General features: G+C 45.2%; 1 protein-coding gene across 1 annotated transcript in view; it reads left to right on the top strand.

The window, feature by feature from the left end:
• Positions 1-16442, top strand: part of CTPS1 (CTP synthase 1) — a 31955-nt gene extending 15513 nt beyond the window's left edge. The window contains exons 8-19 of the mRNA XM_008065493.2: positions 774-925; positions 2230-2362; positions 4744-4832; positions 6217-6311; positions 7001-7063; positions 9566-9609; positions 10893-10989; positions 12361-12416; positions 12503-12599; positions 13074-13218; positions 13827-13920; positions 15511-16442. Of these exons, the coding sequence (XP_008063684.2) occupies positions 774-925; positions 2230-2362; positions 4744-4832; positions 6217-6311; positions 7001-7063; positions 9566-9609; positions 10893-10989; positions 12361-12416; positions 12503-12599; positions 13074-13218; positions 13827-13911 (1056 nt within the window). The 3' untranslated portion in view covers positions 13912-13920; positions 15511-16442. The remainder of the gene's footprint in view (positions 1-773; positions 926-2229; positions 2363-4743; positions 4833-6216; positions 6312-7000; positions 7064-9565; positions 9610-10892; positions 10990-12360; positions 12417-12502; positions 12600-13073; positions 13219-13826; positions 13921-15510) is intronic.

Here is a 16442-nt window from a genome sequence, read left to right as displayed (position 1 = left end):
AAAAAAAAAAAAAAAAAAAATACTAATGCCAGCAGGGCTTGGTGGCTCAAGCCTTTAATCGCAGCACTTTGAGAGGCCGAGGCGAGAGGATTGCCTAAGCTCAGGGGTTTGAGACCAACCCGGGCAACTTGATGAGACCTCGTCTCTACAATAAATCAAAAAATAAGCAAGGCGTGGTAGTGGGCGCCTGTAGTTCCAGCTACTTGGAAGATGGAAGTGGAAAGATCGCCTGAGCCCAGTAGGTCAAGGCTGCGGTGGCCGTGAGCGTACCATTGCACTCCAGCCTGGGCAACAGAGTGAGACTCCGATGCAAAAAAAAAAGAAAAAAAAATCCTGATGCCTGCCTCCTACCCCAGAAATTCTAATTTACATATGGTCCGAGTGCAGTGAGCATGGGCCTTTGACTTTTTCTAAGCTCCTCTGAATGATTCCAATATGTAGCTATGTTTTAAGACCCACTTTTCCTAGTTAAGCCATTCATGGGTTCCTGGGTAGGTCCTTCTAGGACATGATTTTTCAAAAACTATATTTGTGTTTTGGATTGTGATTCCTTTTTTAAAAAGGATTTTTGCATTGGTGTTCTTAATAGATTAACTACTAATTTTCTAGTCTATTCTTGAGTTGGTCTTAATAATTTATATTTTTCTAGAAAATTTCCCTTTTTCTGTTTTCAATTGCAGAATATTTCCCCAAGGTCACATAGCTAGTAGGAGGCTCTGAGCCCAGTGAGTTTTTGTTTGTTTTTATTAAATAACTTGCTTTTTTCTATACAGGTGATTTGTGTCCATGATGTCTCATCTGTCTATCGAGTCCCCTTATTGTTGGAGGAGCAAGGAGTTGTAGATTATTTTCTACGAAGACTTGACCTTCCTATTGAGAGGCAGCCACGAAAAATGCTGATGAAGTGGAAAGAGATGGCTGACAGGTAGCTTTGAAGTGAGGAGCTGGGAGAGCCAGCCTTCTGTCTCTTTTGTAGGGTCTGACATGTAACTGAAGCACAGATGAGGAGGTCCTGGTCAGGCCAGGCCAGGTCTTGGGCCTCCAGGCAGTAAGTTCAGGTTATGTGTTATTCTTGTCTCTTACTGACTAGCATATCAGTGCATCAGGCATCCTAGTAGTGACAGGAGGTGAGAGCACATACTTGGAGCCCATGTGAATGGCTGATCAGGGCTGGCGCACTGGCTCGCCTCCTAGGTTTGTGAGCTGTGTATGGGAACATGCGGCTCACCTCATACCAAAAAGGAATCCATGGGGATGTGCTACTGCTTTCTCCACTCCCTCCTCTAAAGCTCTCTGGTGCTTTCACATGACTCCAGAGATCTTTACTCAGTGTCTCAGAGCAATGGGTGGGCCTCACTGTGGTTTCAAAATCAGTGTGATGATGTTAGACGCATTTTGGGAGTGAGCACTTGTTCCACTGCTCTGTGATACTTACTTACTTTTTTTTTTTTTGAGTTGAAGTCTCACTCTGTCACCCAGAGCCCAGACTGGAGTGCAGTGGCCGCTCCCGGCCACCGCAGCCTCGACCTGCTGGGCTCCGGCGATCCTTCCGCCTCAGCCTTCCGAGTAGCTGGAACTACAGGCGTGCGCTACCATGCCTGGCATGGTTTATTGTGAGATGAAGTCTCGCCAAGTTGCCCAGGCAGGTCTCGAACCCGCAGGCTTAGGCAATCCACTCACCTCAGCCTCCCAAGGTGCGGGATTACAGGCTGAGCCACCGAGGGCAGCGATATTTACTTTCATTTTGACATTTCCCCTTTCAAAGTTTGTCCATTTTAATGTAGCAACCAAAATGGCATGCAGTATATAATCTTTTTCCATAAAACGTAAGCACTTTGCTCTTACTAGTTATGCTTTACAATGAAAATTTTTGATGAGTATGGACTTCTTTATTGTGTGAATGTCCTATAATTTTTGACTCTTCTCTTCATCACATTAACTTCTGTGAATTGTCTATTCATGTCTGTTAATTTTTTTACCCTTTGGTTTTAAAAACATTTTTTTTGTAAGCAAGTTTGTGTGAGATTTTCAAACTCTCTCTCTGAACAGCTTTCAAAATCCTACTTTCTTTACAAAGCCTGCCATGTTGATCTGAAAATTGCTTCTTCTTTACTGGTCTGTACACTCCCATTATATTCTTCCCAGACATGTTTCTTTTCTTCTTGAAAAGCTATTTTGATCTCATGATGGTATGTATATTCTAAGTAATTGTTTCTTGACATTTGATAGATATGATCGCTTGCTGGAGACCTGCTCTATCGCCCTTGTGGGCAAATACACCAAGTTCTCAGACTCCTATGCCTCTGTCATTAAGGCTCTGGAGCATTCTGCACTGGCCATCAACCACAAATTGGAAATCAAGGTAAAGGGAGGGTACAGGCACAGACAAGGGGTGAACAGGGAGGCAGTCTGTGTTCCCATAGATTCTGTGTGAATATCTGCTTTATATTTTTGAAGCTCTGATTTTCTTTTTAGGGATAAGAAAGATTTGTGGTTGGTTCCTGGCTTTGAGAAAACAGTAGATATTTTCAGGAATTAAAGAAGAGGAAAGATGGCTAGAGTAGAGGGCAAAAGAGACTGCATGCTTGAGTCTGACTGTGGGGTGATCAAATTCAGTTGCCCTGTGGAATTGGTGGACCACAGGCATGACACACAACTGATGGCACTGCCTAGAAATCCTTCACTTGATGGTTCCTGGGGATTTTGCTGGCACCTGGGCTGCCTTTCCTAACTTGTGCTGGTACTACTTATCTCACCTATAAAGCAGGGATAATAATACCCACCTCATAGAGCTGTGAGGTTTTTCTGAGATGTGTTCTGTAACCCAGCCGGTGCCTAGAATGTGGGCACCATAAATGGTAGGTACCGTGTTCTGGTCTGTGCCGTGGTGGGCAGAAGCTGGGAGCACGGCTTCTGAGCATGGCCCTGCCCATCTCTCCAGGCAGCAGTAGTGTCACAGTTAAGAGCATGGATTTCTTCCCAGCTTATCAGTTGGAGCTTTTCAGGAAATGAAAGTCAGAGGTAAAGTTGGAGCTCAGGGCTGAGGTTGTTAACTGGAGCTCCACATAGCTGTCCCCACTTTGGTGCTGGGGCTTGGCCCCTACTTCTCCAGGTGTTTCTCAGCATGAGAATTTATTTTCTTTTTGCTGATGGACAGGTTCCTGCAGAATGACCTGTTATACGTGTTTTAAGAATTTTAATCTCATTGCATTGCTCTGACTTACTTTTTGCTAGTTCTTTCCATCATTCACTTATTTTATCCAGTTGGATTAGTCTGTGGCTACTATGTAGTAGATGGTAGAGGCTGAGAAATGAACAAAAAGTCAACAGTCTCTGCCTTCAAGGAATATCAAGTTTCTTAGATATGGAGGGAGCACACAGGAGAGGATAACCAGCCTTGGTAGACAGAAGGAGGGTGAACTTCCTCAAGGGACACCAAGGTGGGTGGGGAAGGATGGAGAAGGCAGAAGGAAAGGGCATTCCAAGAAGAAAATGGGTAGATCATGTCCAAGGCTATAATGTGCTGCAGTGGGGATCTCTGGATGGAGACTGAACTGGAGGCTGCCTGGAGACAGACTGATAAGGGCCTGCTCATGATTCCTGTGAATTGGGTCAAGCCTGGGTCTCACCCTGAGTTTCATGGAAGTAACTGCAGGGTATGAGGCAAGAAAGGTTAGAAAAAAGATGAACAACCTAATGAAAAACTGGGCAAAAGATCTGAACAGACACTTCCAAAAGAAGATGCAGATGACACACATGAAAAGATACTCAGCACCTTTGGTTGTCAGGGAAGTAAGTGAAAAATAAAGTCACAATAAGACAGCAGCACATCCTCACTGGAATGGCAAAGGGTGTTGCCAAGGATGTGGCACTCTTATACCTTACTGCTACGAATGTTAAATGGTACTACACTTTAGAAAACAGTCTGGCAGTTTCTTATAAAGGTAGACATATGACCCAGTAATTCCAGTATTTACTCAAGAGAAATGAAAACATGTCCATAGAAAAAGGCTGTTGTACAAATGGACACATTATTCATAATAGCCAAAATGTGGAAACAACCCAATGTCCATAACTAGTCAATGGATAGATGCGTTATGGTTTATTCATAAAGTGAAAAATTACTCAGCAATCAAAAGGAGCAAACCAGAGATATACGCAGCAACAAAGATGAATCTCAAAAACATACTGAGCAAAAGAAGCCAAACAGAAAATCGACATACTCTTTGGCTCCAGTTACATGAAGCTATAGAAGATGCAAAACTAATCTTTGGTGATGGAAATCAGATCCAAGATTGCTGGGGGTAGGAGGTGGGGGAGAAACTGCAGAGTGGCAGAGGGAGCATTTTGGGAAGACGTAATGTTCCATGTGTTGATTGGAGTGGTGGCCACATCTCCATGTATATGTTTGACAGACTATGTTAAAATGCTTGTATTTTATTGTATGTAAATTATATTTCAATATAGTGGGGAAAATAGAAAACAACACAAAACAAAAACAAGTTGGAAGATGGGCTGGAGAGAGTGTCATCTGAGTAGAGTTAAGAGTCTGCTCCAGTGGCTTCAACAGGGCTAGATACTAAATAGACTGAGTATAGAGAAGAGCGAGCCAGATTTGGGAATTAAGTGATTTTGAAGGGAATTGCTGAGAAAGATGGAACATTGGTAATATTATTTAAAAGTTATGGGAGTATGGTCTGGAGTCATGAGCCTGCTTCGTTCCTCCCCTGTCTGAACGCCCAGTACATAGATTCTACAGACTTGGAGCTGAGCACCTCCCAAGAAGAGCCTGTGCGCTACCATGAAGCTTGGCAGAAGCTCTGCAGTGCTCAGTGAGTAGAACTTGCCACCTTTGGGTTCCAGGGTTTTGCTGGTTTGCCTTAATGAATGTCGTCCTGGCTTTCGTGTGCCAGTAGTTGGTAATCTACTTGTTACAATATCTCTTATTTATGGAAAACACTACACACTGTGTGAGTTAAGCCTAGCAAAAATATAGCTTACCAGTATCACTGGTTCTGAAGAAAGCTTGTTCTGGTTTCCCTGATATTGTTTGCTGTACACATCTACTAATGAGGCTTATTTAAAGATTTTTCATCCAGAATATTTGATGAGTACCCATCAGTAGAGTCTTATAAATTGTTCTTGGCAGCTATTTTAATAAAAAGTTAGCAAGAATTTATAGTTCACTAGAACAGCTGAATGTTACGGAGCTACTACTAAGACTACTAAGACTCTTGATCACTATGACACGCTGAGCTGATAAAAGGCCCCTTCCTACTCTGGGAAACATGTTAAACCAGAGGTAAAATAAACTTTATGATATTATATATGAAAAATTATGACCAATTCGGCGACTGGAATAAGTGCAGTAGCATGTACTACAATTATGTATACAGTCTTTTTTCATTTGTAATATGCGTTTTTTCAGGTTACTAAGAAAATCCATAGTTTCATATGTAGTGTCAAGTTCATAGTGTCTATGTATAGACTTTTTTTTTTTTTGAGTTGGAGTCTCACTCTGTTGCCCAGACTGGAGTGCAGTGGCCGCTCCCGGCCACCGCAGCCTCGACCTGCTGGGCTCCGGCGATCCTTCTGCCTCAGCCTTCCGAGTAGCTGGAATTACAGGCGCGTGCTACCACGCCCGACTAATTTTTTGATTTATTGTAGAGATGAGGTCTTGCCTGCCTAGGCGGGTCTCAAACCCGCGGGCTCAGGCAATCCACTCACCTCAACCTCCCAAAGGCGTGGGATTACAGGCTGAGCCACCGAGCCCGGCTGACAGTCTTTTTTTTTTTTGAGGTGGAGTCTCACTCTGTCACCCAGACTGGAGTGCAGTGGCTGCTCCCAGCCACCGTAGCCTCGCCTGCTGGGCTCCCATGATCCTTCAGCCTCAGCCTTCCAAGTAGCCGGAATTACAGGCATGCGCTACCACACCCGGCTGATTTTTTGATTTATTGTAGAGATGAGGTCTCGCTGCCCAGGCGGGTCTCGAACCCGCAGGCTCAGGCAATCCACTCGCCTCAGCCTCCCAAAGGCGCAGGATTACAGGCTGAGCCACCGAGCCTGGCCGGGCTGACAGTCTTTAACTCACACAGTCCTGGTCCCTGTAGCAGAATGTATCTGTGTCTCAGTAATGGCTCCTGAGTTGGCTAGTGCAAGCTGGACAGGCAGCAGGCAGCAAAGGGGAGCCGCCTTGTGGTTTGTTCTCTTGCGCAGTGGAGTGCTGGTTCCAGGCGGATTCGGTGTTCGAGGAACAGAAGGAAAAATCCAAGCAATTGCCTGGGCTCGGAAACAGAGAAAGCCTTTTTTGGGTAAGGAGCTCTGCAGTGCAATCTTCCCTCAGTATGAAGAAGGAAGCAGTGCCACGTGGGAGCCTATAAATAAAGTAGGGAGATACTGAAATATGCCGTCTTTCCAGATCACAGCCCAAGTAGAGCCTTTTTGGTTCTCTTTGGGAGAAACTCAGACTCTTGAAATGGAACATTTATGCTTGTGGGCTACATGTAGAGGCCATGGAATTTTGAGAGAACTGCAAAGTAGGAACCCTGTCCACTTAACGAACCCAGCTGTTTGTAGGGCACGTGAGGTTGGGTTTTACATCGCCTCACTTGGCACAACAGCTGACTGTAACTGGGCGAAGTGATCTGGGATGCCTCCTGGTGATGTAACATTTTAATAATTTTCAACTTGATCAATTGTAAGTGAGAACTTAATGAGAGGGTGAGGAAACTTGAATATTAAAGTACTGAATAGAATATTGTTTGTTTTTAAAATCAGGTAACTTTGCAAATCAGGAATCTGCATGTGCCTTAGAACCTGGTTTTGAAATCAAATACAGGCAAAAGGATAACTGCAGGGCGTCCTTGTTCACAGCAGGAAATTATGAGTTTGTGATTATAATTCTGTGAACAAGCAGGACACATAGTTCCTGGCAGGATGGTGGAAATGTAGGATCTGCCCTTGTCAATGGAGTTTTATTTGTTTTGTCCCCCACCGGAAGGTGTGTGCTTAGGAATGCAGTTGGCAGTGGTGGAATTCTCAAGAAATGTGCTGGGATGGCAAGGTAAGTGTGTATCGGGAGCCTTGTTAAATTCCCGCTCAGTGTTTCCTGGTGGGTGTGAGGCCCCTTGCATCCTGGGTGAGGGAGTGCTGTGGAGAACAGCCGCCGGGGCCTCTGCACCTTCGGGCGTGCAGTAGAGGAACCACCTCGCTCACTGAGGCATAATGTGGCTCTTCTACATTGAAGGAGGGAGCTCAGCTGAGCTAGCAGTCCTTCAGTCTTCTGCCCCTGCATTTCTTGTTCTTGAGATTCTCTCACTTCTATCATCATAGTCACTACCCTGGGGCTGGTGCCTGGTTAGAAGACCCTAGCCCACTGTGGCTTGTGCAGTTACTATGAATTTGGGGTCTGGAACAGTCAGACTTGGGCTCAGATTGACTTGATCTCTTATGATGGGTGATATGATTAGCCTTTCTGTTCTTCTGCAAAATGGGAATAATAACGATGCCTACTTCACATGACTGTAAGAATTAAGTGAAGTAACTCAATGCTTGGAAAATGGGAGATGCTCAAATAACATCAGCTCTTTGCCTAGCTCACTGTGTGCTGCAATGTGACAGGCCATCCCAAAACTCAGTGGCCCCCAGCAGTAGTGATTTATCACTTCTCAGTACTCCATGTAGTGTGGTGTCTAAGGTTGTTCACTCCTGCCTTGCATTCAGCTGTGTGCTTGGCCCAGCAAGGACATTGAGATGCTCTCCCCACATAGTGACTCATCATTCGTTAATTCATCCCAAGCTTCCTCACTTTCAAAATGACAGGCCCACTGTCAAGCACTTATCAGCCTTGCTAATGTCCCATTGACCAAAGCAAGTCATGTGGCCAACTATATCAGTGGGATAGTCTGCCACAGCCCATTTAATTCTCTGTAGCCCAGCTGACAAATACTAGATTTTCAGGAAGGTCTATGAAAGATAAACAAAGCAACCTAAAGTTACAGTGTGACTTTACAAAGCACAAGTGATTCTTTGGTAGCCAGCCTGTGGTTAGGGCTAGTTTCCTCTCTCCTTCTGGAGAGGCTGCTTCACAGTAACCCGGATGGAGTGGCTCAGTTTGGGAGCATGCCCTGTCAGTTCAGGTTTCTGAGTCCTGGCAGGCACTGTCTTACCACCTACCACCCCTGAACTGGCTTTCTGGGCTCCCTGGACCCTTTCACTGCCCTAACCCCCTGCCTCTCACTCAGGTTCCCAGGTGGGTGGGTGCCCAGTGATAAGCTCAGTTGAGACTAGGCCCTGATTCAGGCCCAGGAGAGGAACAATACCTAGCATTCACACAGATAGAGCCAGAGCCATACCAGGAACTTGGTCCTTTGCCTTTTGACCTTTAGTGGTTTTGCTTACAGTTAGGTGGTAAGTTCAGTAATGGACAGAAAGGTAGGCAAGCCTCCAGCGTGCTTGGGTCTGCTGTGACTCTGTGCATTCCTACAGTGCTTGCTAGAACAGTTCTGAAACGGTTTGAGGCCTTGCCCTACTCCATCCAGAGCAAGGTTATAGAAATTTCAGACAATTATTTTAAAAAAGAAAGAAAGGCTCAGGACTTTTATTTACACCAATGACACATGATTCAGAATAAAACTGGTCTCTTGAAAAATGAAAAAAAAAGGATAGAAAGGTTGAGTTTGAATCAGTTAATTTCTGATTTACCTGAAGAAGAAAGAAATGTAGAAGAAATGGTACTTGCTCATCTTGGAGAGAGAGAGTCTGAAACAGTGAAAACATTAAGCCAGTAATATGAGAACTGTCATAAAGCTGTTAAATAAAAATCATTAGGTTATCTCATTGATTTTGATTTTTCTATTTTATGCCACTTATCCAAGAGGCTTACAGATTTTTTTTTTTTTTTTTTGAGTTGGAGTCTCACTCTGTCGCCCAGACTGGAGTGCAGTGGCCGCTCCCGGCCACTGCAGCCTCGACTGCTGGGCTCCGGCGATCCTTCCGCCTCAGCCTTCCGAGTAGCCGGAATTACAGGCATGCGCTACCACACCTGGCTGATTTTTTGATTTATTGTAGGATGAGGTCTTGCTGCCCAGGCGGGTCTCGAACCCGCGGGCTCAGGCAATCCACTCACCTCAGCCTCCCAAAGGCGCGGGATTACAGGTTGAGCCACCAAGCCCGGCTGAGGCTTACAGATTTAATAGGAAAAACTCACCTGTGTTTGTGTGTTGAGTGTTTTACGTCTTAAAAATGCTTTCGCTAGCCAGGTGTGGTAGTGCATGTCTATAGTCCAGCTACTTGGGAGGCTGAGGTGGGAGGATCACTTGAGTTCAGGTGTTCAAGATTGTATTGAGCTATGATTATGCTCTTGCACGCCAATCTGGGTAACATAGCAAGACCCTGTCTGGGAGGGGGAAGAAAAATGCTGTCTATGGCAATGTCTTATTCACTGAATGATTTTAAACTGAGGGAGAGAAATTGTGATTTAGAGCTTATCAATGAAGTAAGCTTATCAATTAAGTAATCACTTTTGTTTATAACTTTTTGTGACACAAATATTTTGATATTTCAGATGCCAATTCTACAGAGTTTGACCCTAAGACCAGTCATCCTGTGGTGAGTGAAGTGTTTGAACCTCCATGTGCTTAGAAGGGTATAGAAGGGAGATTTGTGAATTTGATGCTTAAGGACAGGAAGTGAGACCACTTGGTTTCATCCCAGAGAACCCTGAAGTATTGACCTTTCAGATCTGCCAGATAAGAAAAACTTTTATTTTTCATTGTGTGATTCTTCACTAATCTTTCCAATTTTCCACAGAAAGTTTTAAAGACAGGTCCCAGTCCAGCCAACTAGAAGGGATTCCTAATTAAAATCAGTCTCCATCCCCCCCTCTCGAGAGCTTCCAGGAGCACTGGATCAGTGCTGATATGAAACCCTTCCTCAGGTGTTCACTGCATGCCGGCGTCTGTACTCCCACTTGGTATATACGACTTCAGATTGTACCCAGCTGTGGTCCTGGGAGAACTGCTGGGGTCTGGTCCTGAATGGTGTAATGGCACTGAGAGCTCTTCCGGGTCTCATGTCAAGGGCCTGTACTGTCGAGGCTTATAGAGGCAGGCTGCTGCCCTTGCTCATCTTTGACTGCCCAGCCCAGGGGTGTCAGACACATAAAAGGAAGGACACTTGTTTAATTACTTTTTTCAGCATTCAGCAAATGTTGATACATACACTGTGTTAGGGACGCACTCCTTTTGCCACTGAGGACACTGTACTAGATGAGATGGACAAGGTTTCTTGGTCTCTCGGCACTTGAACAGCATGTCTATTTGTTGACTTGAAATTGAACTTTGCTAATACCGAGGCCTCAGGAGGGGACAAACAACGGTTTTGAAGTGTGGGACTCTGGGGTAGGGGGAGCAGGACATAGAGAAGGCCCTAAGATCAGAATGTGCTCAGGAGTACTGGGCTAGAGGTGAGCTGGACTGCCCCTTCCATCCCCACTGCCCACCTGTCTGCAGATGCTTGCTAAGCTCCTACTGGTGGTAGCTCCGCATCCCTTGCTTTTGAGACACAGACATACCTAGTCTTTTATCTTTGCTACTGTTTCCATCTTAGAATGTGCTGTTTATGATCCAAAGTACTAGGGGCAGGACCAAAGGAGGGAGCAGCTGTGCGTGTGGTCCTGCAGGTTACGAGGACAGGCTAAAAGACTGAGCCTCTGGCCACCAAAGGTTAGACAGTGGTTCTTGAGAGGCATTTCCCCTGTGACAGAACATCTCTTAGAAGGAAAGGCTGGAGAATGAGAACCTACTCACGAGCTTACTCCATTCGTGAAGGAGGTCTAGCTCCTGATGGAAGCAGAGTTTTGTAGTTCGTGTTTGTTTTCTGAACACCTCCAGGTCATAGACATGCCAGAACACAATCCTGGGCAGATGGGCGGAACCATGAGGCTGGGCAAGAGGAGAACCCTGTTCCAGACCAAGAACTCAGTCATGAGTAAGAGCTGCCTTGTGCTGGCCCAGCCTTTGGCTTGGCATGTCCAGGACACATGTCTTAGGGTGGTGCCATGGCTCCTGAGAGCCAGGCTGGCTTTTTTTGGTTTTGTTCTTGCTTGTGAAGTTCTTTCTTTCCCCCCTTATCCGTGCCCTTTTAGGATGTAGTGTAATAGGCAAAGAAGCAGCGTGGGTCTTTGAAAGGTCACTGGATGCAGTCAGGGACTTGGGGCGTGGATGCCTCAACAGAATGAGGCAGTTAGGTTAAATCCACTGTAATCTGTTGCTTTCCTATACTATTAAGACAAACCTGGCTCACCTGTAACCTCCATGTTTTGGGAGGTTGAGGCAGGAGGATCCGTTGAGGCCAAGAGTTCAAGACCAGCCTAGGCAACATAGCAAAACCGTGTCTCCAAAAAAAAAGTCAAAAAATTAGCTGAGTGTGGTGGCATATGCCTCTAGTCCCAGCTGCTTGGAAGGCTAAGGCGGGAGGATTGTTTGAGCCCAGGAGTTTGAGATTACAATGAGCTATAATTGTGCTAGGCACGTCAGCCTGGGAGGCAGAGTGAGGCCCTGCCTCAAAGAAACAAACAAAAAAACCAAATTATGAAATTGCAGATGTTTGACAATTTTTTGTCCCACATAAATGGCAATTTCAAGTGGTTCCACCTAAATAGATGTTTATTCTAAAAAAGTAATAATAGGTGCTGAAGATTTAGGGAACTTTTGGGAGGAAGATATTGAAGAAAACGACTCTATTAGACTTTTTTCTTGCCCACTGAGAAATTGTGCATGTATTAGCAGAGGCACCTGTGTCTGTCAGGGGGCTCTGTAGCAGCACAGTTTGAGAATCACTTGAGTATAGGATCTTAAGGTTTTTTCCACTCTAATGTTCTGTGGACTTGGGGGTCTCACTAGGCATCTGTGAATAAGTCAAAACAGCAGCCACCAGGGGCTGATGGCTTGATGGCTGTGTCTGGAGCCGCACGGTCACCGGTGTTGTCTGTGCAGCTTGTAATGCCTCCTTTTCCTACGTTCTTGTCAGAGCCTTGCCACCTGATGTGTCCTGATTTGGTTTCCATGGCAGTTTCCAGCAGCAAAGTGCTTGGATTTCAGCACTCATGTGTTTGAGGGTGGTGATGAAAGTCTGCTTCTGTTAAACTTTTCCTTAGTGTGATCAGAAGGAGTCAGAAGACCAAGAATTAGTCTAAATTATGCTGTTAAGAGCAGGTGACCTTGGCAGAATCATAGAAATAGCCCTCAAAAGGCCTGGCACAGAAGGTAAAAAGTAGCCACCCTGAGAAGCAGGATGCACTTGGGAGTAAATTATTTTGTGAAATCAGTATTCTTCAATCCGGCATGTTTGCTTTGCCAGGAAAGCTCTATGGAGACGTAGACTACTTGGAAGAGAGGCATCGCCACAGATTTGAGGTGAGGATTTGAGCCTGCTTCTTTCTGGTTCTCTGGAAAGACCAGAAGCTGAGAGGCCAGCATAATTTTTTTTTATGCTTTAACAGGTGAATCCAGTCTTGAAAAAGTGTTTGGAAGAGCAAGGCTTGAAGTTTGTTGGCCAAGATGTTGAAGGAGAGAGAATGGAAATTGTGGAGTTGGAAGGTGATGACCTGGGCAGTTAGTTATATTTAATGGAGAACTAAGTAAGGCTTTCTCAGCATGTGAGCAAATATAAAAATGTATCTTGTCCTGACCTAACAGAATGAGGAAAGCAGCTTGTGTGGGAAAGGGTCCTGGTGAGGGGGTTTGGGAACCCGAGTGATTCATCCTGGCCTCTGGCCTTCCTTGGGTAGTCATTTAGCTTTTGGCCTCAGTTTCGCCTTCAGAGTGAGAGTTTGGACATGATACAAAAGCTGCTTCAGCTGAGTCCTGGGAGCTGGGAGGGGACAGCAGTGCTGGCGAAAGGGCATCAGATTTCTCCTGCTGTGGGGTGACTTTTACGTAAATTCAAATGAAATCATTTTCAAGAAATTTTAGGGTCTATGGAAATAAGAAATAGTTAATAAGACTTTTTTCTCATCTTTTACATTTTATGTGTAACATACATACTGAAGCTGTTTTTTTACTTTGTTTCAGATCACCCCTTTTTTGTTGGGGTTCAGTACCACCCTGAGTTCCTGTCCAGGCCCATCAAGCCCTCCCCCCCATACTTTGGTCTCCTCCTGGCCTCTGTGGGGCGGCTCTCGCATTACCTTCAGAAAGGCTGCAGACTTTCACCCAGGTGGGGGCACGGTGCTTCCATAATCCACTCACTCTTCCCAGCCTTTAGGTGGGCACTGGTTCATTATAGTGAGGCGACAAACCATCTGTCATACAAAAAAGCCATAGGCACCTGGGCTGAGTTCCTTGGATGGGATGTCACGTGCTCCTTCTCATATTTACTAGAAAGTTTCCTCTCCTTTCCCAGGGTTTCCTCAGGCTGCTTCCCCTGGCGTATTGGCCAGTTCCCCCTCCCTGCAGCACCGAGCTCCAGTGGTGCTCTTCAGGTCACATCTGTGGTACCCTCTGGTTTTTGTTCAGGGGAACTGTGGTTTTTCATGGGGAGTAGGCTACAACCCAGGTGGGTTTATGCCCCATTGCTGCCTTTGCCAGTTACTCTGAGTTGGTGTTAAGGGTGTCATGACTGAGGAATAAATGGAATGTGTACCTTTTGCAACTAGAGGAAGAAAATCTCTCTACAGCTTCATGTTGAATATATTATGTAGTAAAGAGTCTTTCTGATTTCTGCTGTATGCAAATAAGTGCCCCTGTAGTAACAGTGGCTATAAAAACAGGAGTGTACAGTGAGTTTTTTATAGAGATGATGAATAAACCATCTGAATTCTACAGGGACACCTATAGTGACAGAAGTGGAAGCAGCTCCCCTGACTCTGAAATCACTGAATTGAAGTTTCCATCAATAAATCATGACTAATCTTGTAACGTAAGTGATATTTTTAGCTTTAATTGAAAAAAAAAGGTGATAATACACTAGGATTATAAGACTATTGTGAAAGTTTAGTGCCAAAAATTTTTATATGCCGGAGAAAGAAAGTGGTAAGGTCAGTGTGGTGTCAAATGGACAGGGCCTCTAAGTTACAGTGCACAGACCCTCCCTGCTCTGGGGATTTCAGTGGGTGGGGGCACACCAGTCACTGGGTAGTTGTCTCACTATTGATTGTTACATTCAGGTCACAATCTGACCAGTCCTTCAGGGGGAACTGGATTCCTAGCCCCTGTGTTTTCATGTAGCTATAAACTTGGAGCTCTTAAAAGAGGTAGTAGGTATGACAGTTGTGGCATTGTCATTTTCGCAGAGCTTCAAGCTTTCATCAGCAAGTGCTTTAAAGCTGCTACTGATTGCAAAACAGTTTTGTGTTGATTCTGCTTATTCTGGGAGTCCTTTAAAATTCAAATAATTATTCAACAGACTTTGAATGCTTGCCCTTATAAGTGACAGGAGTTGTAAGTTCATTAACTGCAATCACTGTGGGCATTGCCATGAATTGTAAAGGTCCTGTAAGATAACTGAGTGGGCAGAAATACAGATGCTGCTGGGGAAGGTGTCATCAGGAATCTGTGGAGTCTGGAAGGACACCCAGGGATGTGGGTGTGCTTCTGCCTGGGGCCTGTCAGAATCCTATGTACCATGTATTCACTCGTGGGCCTCTAGTGCTGGTCTTACCTAGTGATCACGATTTTCCCCTCCTGCCTTGGTTGACTGACTACCTGACCTGCTGACCTGAAATAGGCGGTGGGCTTGAGAAGTAAGTTAGTCGGGAGGGCCTTGGTTGCTTAGTCTGTGCCAGGTAAGCATTTGACACAGGTGGGCTCATTAATCCCCTGACCAGACAGTTTGTGATAGGCTGTCTGCCAGTCTAAGAAACTGATATAGCCGGGCTCGGTGGCTCAGCCTGTAATCCCGTGCCTTTGGGAGGCTGAGGTGAGTGGATTGCCTGAGCCCGCGGGTTCGAGACCCGCCTGGGCAGCAAGACCTCATCCTACAATAAATCAAAAAATCAGCCGGGTGTGGTAGCGCATGCCTGTAATTCCGGCTACTCGGAAGGCTGAGGCGGAAGGATCGCCGGAGCCCAGCAGGTCGAGGCTGCGGTGGCCGGGAGCGGCCACTGCACTCCAGTCTGGGCGACAGAGTGAGACTCCAACCCACCCCCCACAAAAAGAAACTGATATAAAGACAAAAGAAACTTGGAACAGTAAAGGAGGTAGGTATGTGATCAATTATATAGCACTTCTAACTGCCTCACAAGTGGAGAACTGCCTGTCAGTGACTATTGAGAGGCTGGGTGCTGTGGAAAAATGCTTGTGTTGGGGCAGATGTAGAAGTCAGTGTGAGATTCTGAAAAAATGTATGGTTCTATACAAATTAAGAATTTAGCTTCTAATTATTCATAGTAGGTGCCTCTTATGGTTCTGCTGTGAAAAACAGGCATAGTTTCCCATGGCAGCTGATTGTGCATTCTGGCTTTTCTACTTTAATATACTTCATATAATTGCTATTTTTTTTTTTTAACAGGGATGATTCTTCAAGAGATGCTTCGATCTTTGGTAGAGTTGACAGCTTTGATTTTACACTTGGCTTTTGACACTTCCTTTAAATTATGTTTTTATTAAGATTATTTTATTATAGGGGAAAGGTATTTGGGAAACTTTGTCATTTGCATGTCCCATCATGTATACTGGCTCCTTCTACATGGTGTACTGCCTGTTGTGCGACACTCTCCTTGCAGTTCTCGAGTTTCGGAGATGAGAAGCAGAAAGTCTGGATGGGAACTGATGGTGGGTGGGGCTGGCGGGTGCCCCATTGCCCACCTTGTTTCTCCAACTACCTCGTGTCACTGTGGACTCGAGTGTGTTGCCTGTAGCTTTCCCTTGGATGCCTAGACCTTTATAAAGTGTGCCACGTGGACTTCACGAGCACAGAAAGATAACTTTAACTAGTATTTCCAACATTTGGTGCTAGGAACCTGAGGGCGGTGCTTGCCACTAAGAGCAGTGAAACCAGACACAAGATCTCAATATTGCCTGAGTTGTGGGGAATCTGAATGCCAACTGTAGCTCGTCCTCGTCATCCAAAGGGACAGTCAGTTTGGTATCACATGAAGCAGCAAGACATCCATACCTCCTTGAAGTGCGATTTTAACATCCCCATGCTTCTGGTTATGTTTCCTGTCCCTGGGGCTGTGAAACACTCCTTGCATCAAGGGGTCACTTTAAAAAGAACAAAGAATCTTCTGGAGAAACTGCCTCTAAAACCCTCTCATATATATAGACAGCTTTGACCCGAAGGTACCTTTTTCTTCCAGGATAGTGTTACTGCAGTTGAAATGCAATATGAAAACTTATTTTCTTAATGTGACATGAAAATGGGCATAGCCCTGTGCCTACTGTGTTCCAGCTGGACTCAGTGTGAACTCTAACTTAAGAAATAAATAACACAGTACAAGA

This window comes from Carlito syrichta, unplaced genomic scaffold (genome assembly GCF_000164805.1).
Source record: "Carlito syrichta isolate Samal-C Ts95f unplaced genomic scaffold, Tarsius_syrichta-2.0.1 Scaffold308579, whole genome shotgun sequence".
NCBI lineage: Eukaryota > Metazoa > Chordata > Mammalia > Primates > Tarsiidae > Carlito > Carlito syrichta.
Note: the sequence above shows the minus strand (reverse complement) of the source record. Positions and strands in the feature narration are given on the sequence as shown.